Genomic DNA, 7,376 nt, shown 5'->3' on the forward strand with positions numbered 1-7,376 from the left:
GCTGGTGAATCTGGGAAAAGTACAATTGTGAAGCAAATGAAGTAAGTACGTTTAAAGCATTCAGCTTGTCTTATATGGTTATGTTTATGCTTCTGTGAAGAAATGTTATTCTTTTTTCTTCCCTCTCATTAGAATTATCCATGAAGCTGGTTATTCAGAAGAGGAATGTAAACAGTACAAAGCAGTGGTCTACAGCAACACCATTCAGTCAATTATTGCCATCATCAGAGCAATGGGGAGGTTGAAGATAGACTTTGGTGACTCAGCTCGGGCGGTAAGTCATTAAGTTTGTTGGAGTAAGTCTGATGAGTAACTTGTAAAATACTATAGCTGTATAACTTTGGTCAGCTATCAGGACTTCTTTATACAAGGCATCAGAAGGATAGAAGTAAGTGAAATCTGAATATACAGAGTTTCATACCCTTCCCTCTATAGCTGTTCTCACCCTAACTGATATGGACAGTTCAGTAGTCACCACAGTATTTTCTGTGTAGTGTTATATTGTTAGTCATTTCTTGTCAGTATTATAAAATACCTGGGTAAAACCACTTAGAAGAGGAAAGATTTATTTTGGCTCACAATTTCAGATGTTTCAATCCATGGTTGGCTTGATGCACTGCTGTGGCAATTGAGGCAAGATTGAAACACCATGCCTCACCATGGTAAGATGTATGTGGTGGAGCAGTGGCCTACCATGGTGGACAGGAAGTAGAGAGAGACAGGAAGATACCAGGGACAAGATACACCCTTCAGAGGCATATGCCCAGTAACCTGTCCTCTAGTCAGGCCCCCAACTCCTGATTGCCTATCCAGCTACATCTTTATCAACAGTTAAATGCATTGATAGGGTTGCATTCCTCATGATCCAGTCATTTTTTTTTTCAAGAGCACCATTAGCTGAGGGCCAAGCTTTATGAAACATTGGGTCCATTTTTATTCAAACATAACACTTGACTATCTCTGTGTCCATGTGTTGATCAGCTTATTATTGTTACTATAACAAAATATCTGAGATGATTATCTTAAAAAGACAAGAAGTCTATTTTGGCTCACAAGTTTAGATATTTTAGTTTAGTACTTGAGAGGCTGGAGGATTGTTGCACTTTGAAGCCCAGCCTGGGCTACATAGTGAGCACTGAGTCACCCAGAGCTATATAGCAAGACCCTATGTCAAAAACAAAACAAAATTTTGCTATACTGAAATGATCTAATTGTTTTTACTCAGGTCAGACTAAAACAGCAACCTGATCTTGAGCAATGAAATGATATATGAGTTTGGAGCAGGAAACTATTACCTAATTAAACACATATCAGAATTCTAGAGCTAAATGGGACTTGAGAAGACAAACCAGTTCATGGTAAAGAAGTTGGAAGCCAGGGAGTTGCTTGGCAGAAAGAGTGCAGTGTGCTCCATGGTGGTAAAGGCCTCTTTGACCCACTGCATGTTGCCAGTGGTCCAAAGCATCCCTGGTCCTTTCAAGACAGTTTCTCTTTTTCTTGCTCCATTTCATGCCTAACCTGTAACCTGTCTATTTTATGTTTGTTGCTTGTGTTTGGTTCGTACTTCACTAATTCCCTTGTAATAACTGATCTAAAACGTTACCCAATCAGAAACATTTAACTAGATCCCAGTTTAATTTTTAATGTGTCTTCTATGATTTAGATATATTGTTATATTATCATTACTATTTATTTTAGTTCATTAGTATTTTTATGCATTTAATATGTCTCTGTTTTGTCATGTTAATACAGTGCAGCTCCCACGTAGTAGGAAAGGTCAGTGAGTGCCAGCAGCCTTCATGAGTATGCCTCAGGGGGTAAACAGGGTTTTCTTGTGAGGGACTTTAGCATTTTCTACAAGACATTGGGCCATATTAATTCACTCTGTTTTTCTTTTTAAGCAAAAATTCCTGCTTAGTGGGATTAAAATTTCCATATGGATTTCAAGATCCTTTATAAAAATTAAATTTTATGGTGCTGTGGGTTATATGTGGATAGTAAAATGGTAACTGTAGGGAAACTAATCATGGCTGTCCTCTCATAGGATTCTTTTCAGTTACAAAAGCTGCCTCAATCTTATTGAACAGAAATCCCTCATGAAGAACCGGGCATGGTAGCTTGGGACATTGAGGCAGGAGGGTCATTATGAGCTTGAGGCTAGCTGGGCTACATAGTGAGTTCCAAGCCAGCCTTGGATACAGAGTGGAAACCCTCCAAACAGCAACCAAACACAAAAAACAAATAAATTCTATAAGGAATTTAAAAATTCCTTGACAAAAGACAAGACACAGTAAATGCATGTGAGGTTGCAAAGAAAAAGAAACCCTAGTACACTGTTGGTGAGAATGTGCATTAGTTCATCCACGATGGAGAAGAGCAGAGAGACCCCAAAATACTGAAAATAGAGCTGTCTTACCGCAGTCCCTCTTTTGGTATACCCAAAGGAGCCAAAGTCCCCACCTAACAGAGACATCTTCCAACTTCACTACTCCATCATCCATGATGCCCAAGGTATGAAAACAGTGTCAAGCATCTCCCAGTGAAAGAATGGACAAAAACAATGTCAAAGACACACACACACACAGACACACAGACACGCAGACACACACACACGAGACACAGAGACAGAGACAGACAGAAATTGTCCAATTTTAAAAATTAAATCTTTCAGTTTGTACACCATGGATGGCCTGGAGGATATTATGGAATGTTAAAAAGGTACTCTCTGACTTCACTTATATATGGAATCAAAAACAAAAATTAAAAATTAAGTAAACAGAAATAAAATTAAAAAATTGTTACCAAAGGCTTAGTGGTAGGGTGGAAGAAATGAAGTTGTATAGGTCAAAGGATACATGGAACAGACATGTAAGATGAAGAACTCTAGAGATAAAATGTACAAGCTGAGGACTGTGGTCAAAATCATTTTTAAATAACGTATTTATCATTTATTCATTCAGTACACTCAGAGCACTTGTTAAATGAATAAATGATAAATGCATAAATGAAAGAGTGGATGAGGCAAGATATTCTGGATAAAAATCCTATTTCAGGAAAAAGTTAGAACTTTATGAATTATTAAAAATTGTCTTGAAATGTTCTTGGAAATATTAACAGCACTAAACTTTTTCATCTGTTATAAAAGAACAGAGCAGAAAGAATCCACACTTAGATTAAAAAGAGAGAGAGTAACTAGAATTTGTGCTTTATACCAATTCCAATTATGATAATTGAAAACTTTGAACAAATGCATTTATATGAGCCAGTTGTAGTGGTCCATATCTCTGTTCCCAGCACCTGAGAGAGCTGAAGCAGGAGGACTGTCAAGAATTTGTGGCAGACTGGGCTACAGAGTGAGACCTTGTCTCAAAAACCCAGACCAAACTAACCTACGTATATAGAATTATGCATTCAGAGCCTATAGTGACTGCAAGCTAGAAAGACTTTGTAGCCTGTGTGTTGAGAGTTTATGTAGGAACAATGCAAGCAGCTTCACGGAGAGTCATTTGGGCTTAGCTTCAAGAGTAAGTACTCTGACCATAACTGCACTGATTTATTGTTAACTGGTCTGAGGCTTTAGAATCCAAATGTGGACCTGCTTTACTAAGTTTTTTGGATACACCCTATTAACTGTCTTCTTCCCACTTTCAAACTATTATCTCTGTTGTCCCTAGCCATCCTCAATAACCCATTCACACAAAGCAGGTGTTCTCCCATGCTCTGTTCTGCTGGGTCTGTTCTACATGTCAGGCTGCCTTGCCTCTACATAGAATTCAAAATACTACAAGCCCCTTGCAATTACGCTTAAGAATGTAAAGATGAATTAAGTAGGGCCACACATTGGGAAAACACATTTGGGCTGAGTATTGCAACATGAGTAAGCTTTCTAGAGTAAAATGAGGGAAAGGCATTAGACAAATGAGGATTTGAGCATTTCTATTCTGAAGTATCAGTTGCTAGAAGTATTAGTAGTAGGCAGAAGGTTAAGTAGATATTTAATTCTTCTAAGGACCACAAATTTGTTTTCCAAATAAAGGCAGAGTGAATAATCTTTTGTAGCAAGCCTACATCACTGTCTCTTTTCCTGGTGTCTCATTGAATAAGATTTTACCAGCATTGTAATTTTGAAAAGCTAATAGATTAAGAAAATTGTATTTTTTCTTTGTCTTTGAGTGTTTCTTTCTTAGCGAGCATGAGAGAAATGTCCATTTGCATTTCTCCTGTGTGCTTCTCTTAGATTTCTTATTTTTGTTAAATTACTTTTCACTGAATATTAGAAATATCAACTCCTATTTTTAATTGATTTTTTTTTGCCAATTTCATGCAGTATGTCTTGATCATATTTAGATCCCCTCCCCTAATGCACATTCCCCCAACTGGTCCCCCAACCAGTTTTCATGCATTCTGTTGTGTGTGTTAAGGCTTAGCAAACCAAGTTTCTGTCCCCAAATGTCATTCAGTGTGAGTCTGTCCACTGGAGCCTGGTCAACCTATCTATGTCATTCCCTTAAAAAAAAAAAAAAAAACACAAAACAAAATAAAACAAAACCCAACTCTCTGTCTCCAGTAGTCATGGGCTGCCAATAGTATCTCATCTAAGGTTGGGGCTTGTTACCCATTTCCCCCTTCTATGTTGGATTTTTGTCTAGTTTGAACTTGTGCATCCTGTCACTGTTGGCTGTAGGTCCATATGAGTAACTTCCCAGCTGTCTAGGAAACTATTTCCTTGTGGTCACCCACCTCCCCTGATTCTTACCTCCTCTTCCACAATAGTCCCTGAGTCCTAGGTGGCAGAGGTTTGCTATAGGTGTCCTATCCAGGGACACATGCGCTACATTTTCTTATTCTCTACACTTTGGCCAGCTGTGGTTTTGTGGGTTAATCACCATGTGTTAAATGAGGAAACTTCACTGCAGAGAGTTGAGAGATGCATTAATACTTTTCTGCCTCCTGTTCTGATATGTCGCCTGATGCTGAGGTGTAGAGGTTGCATTGAAGATGTGTCACTTAGGGCTCGGCTTCTCACAGATACTTATTCTCTGTGTTTGACTAGTTTTAGAACTCTGTAATAGTCACCATCTGTTGCAAGAAGAAAATTTATTGATAAGTAGTGAGAGGCACAGTTGTATCTAAGGATTTGGAAGGAAGATCCACAAATTCAGAGAGAAAATATATATGTTGTTTTTGAGTCTGTGTTACTTCACTTAACATAACACCTTCTAGGTCCATCCATTTACCTGAACATTTCATGATTTCATCTTTTGCCACTAAGTAGAACTCCATTATATAACTGTACCACATTTTCGTTATCCATTAATCAACTGAGGTATATTTAGGTTGTTTCCTTAGCTATTGTGAAAAGAAGAGCAACAAACATAGCTGAGTAAGTATATCTGTAGAAGGATAACTTCATTTTGCATATGCCACGGAGTGATATAATTGGGTAGCACTTCTTTGTATGTTGAAAATACTTTTTCTAGCAGCTTTGAAAAGTTGTTTTCTTGTTATAGAACTTATTGTACCATTAAATCTAATATCTGTGTCTGGGTCTTGGTATAAAATTGCTGATCCCAATTACTGTTATTATTGTTACTATTGAGATAGGGTCCCATGTATCCCATGTTGGCTTCAAACTCACTGTGTGTGTGTGTGTGTGTGTGTGTGTGTGTGTGTGTACCACATGTCAACATCTAGTATCTTCCTCAGTTGCTCTCCACCCTATTTTTTGAGACAGAGTCTCTCACTGAACTTGGAGCCCATAGAGCTAGCTAGATGGACGGACCAGCATGCTCCAGGGATCCTCTTGTTTCCACCTCCCCAGGACCAAGATTACAGGTGCACACTGCTGTGCCTGGCTTTTCACATGAGTGCTAGGGCTGTGGACTCAGGTTCTCATGCTTATGGAGCAGGCACTTTTCTGATAGATCCATCTTCCCAACCTGAAGCATAATAATTTTAAATGCTCTTATTTTCTATAAGATTTAGGGGTTTTTCTAATGTATCTTTCTAGTCACCTATCTGTAGGTGTTTACTGTTAGACAGGATCTAAACATTTTATATAATCTAATTGTCTATTGCCTTAGGGCAGTGTGTTAAGTAAAGAGTCTGTTCCTGGTGACTTGAAAATGCTATCTTTAGCATTCATTTGAGTGAGTTTATGTACATGCCCTGCCCCATTAGGAGAAGGGTATGTACAAAAAAAATTACGTGTCTCAAAAAGTTATATGTCTCAAAAAATTAGATGCAGTTTTGTTTCTTTCCAGGACCAGTCATTAATTAAATTGTTTCTGGTCTTTAATCATGTTCCTTTATAATGGGATGAAAAAATATATATAATACCTACCTTACATAGTTTTAAGAAAAAAGTAAAACCATTATTGATTGTTTCCTTCATGCTTTGGTCATAATAAATGCTCACTAAGTTCCTTGCTGATTTAATTATCTATAATTATACTACTGTTACTATTTTTAGAATCCCAGTGTATTAATTTCCGTTGCTTTACAGATTAACTGGCATATAGCACATTAGGATAACCCATCTTAATCTTTTAACAAACATTTCATTTTCAGATGAACTTGAGAATTACTTTTCTCCAATTATGTTGAAACAAAATAAATAAAAAGCCTGTTGATATTTTAGGTGGGATTCCATATTAATATGAAGGTTGCTTGGTGAGAATTCAGTGAAAAGGAATAGAATCTTAAGAAATCATGGTTAATATGTGGTTGTGTCCTTCCTAATTTGTCAACTGGCAAATTTGTGTGGCAGAATGCACACATGAACTATTTTAAATGAGAAGAAACAAAATTATTTTCAAGGCCTCCATAGAGCAATCAGATTTTATGTCTACTGTCCCTTTAAAGTTTTTCAAAGTGAGGGTGGTCCATTTGTCAAAAGTAGCATATTGATAGTTTAGATTGTGTTCCTAATAATGTGCAGTTAGCATACATCATATAGTCCTATTACCATGCTTTAGGCACTGTTCACTTCACATACGACAATGATGCTCAAAATATCTATGGCCAGAGCCTATCAGAATGTGATAGAATGAGAAGAGCCAAAAAGCATGTTTATATGGGCTTACAGAAGTTGGCATCTTATGAGCTGGAGAGATGTCTCAGTGGTTAAAGGCACTGGCTGTTCTTACAGAAGATCCAGGTTCAAACCCCAGCACCCACATGGTTGCTAACAGCCATCCTTAACTCCAGTTCCAGGGAATCCGACACCCTCTTCTGACCTCCCAGGGCACTGTACAACACAAGTCTGCTTACCCACATTCAGGCAATACACTCATACATGCTAAATAAAAATAATAGATAAAAGAAAAAAAAAAGAAGTTGGCAGAGTATATGCCCACTCTGATAGCTTTAAAAAT

At 37.6% G+C, this 7,376-nt stretch overlaps 1 protein-coding gene across 1 annotated transcript in view; it reads left to right on the forward strand.

The window, feature by feature from the left end:
• Gnai1 (G protein subunit alpha i1) overlaps positions 1-7,376 on the forward strand; it is a 114,668-nt gene that overhangs the window by 49,859 nt on the left and 57,433 nt on the right. The window contains exons 2-3 of the mRNA XM_008830785.3: positions 1-41; positions 133-274. Coding sequence (XP_008829007.1) covers positions 1-41; positions 133-274 — 183 coding nt within the window. The remainder of the gene's footprint in view (positions 42-132; positions 275-7,376) is intronic.

This window comes from Nannospalax galili, unplaced genomic scaffold (genome assembly GCF_000622305.1).
Source record: "Nannospalax galili isolate Female #2095 unplaced genomic scaffold, S.galili_v1.0 scaffold312, whole genome shotgun sequence".
In the NCBI taxonomy this organism is placed as follows: domain Eukaryota; kingdom Metazoa; phylum Chordata; class Mammalia; order Rodentia; family Spalacidae; genus Nannospalax; species Nannospalax galili.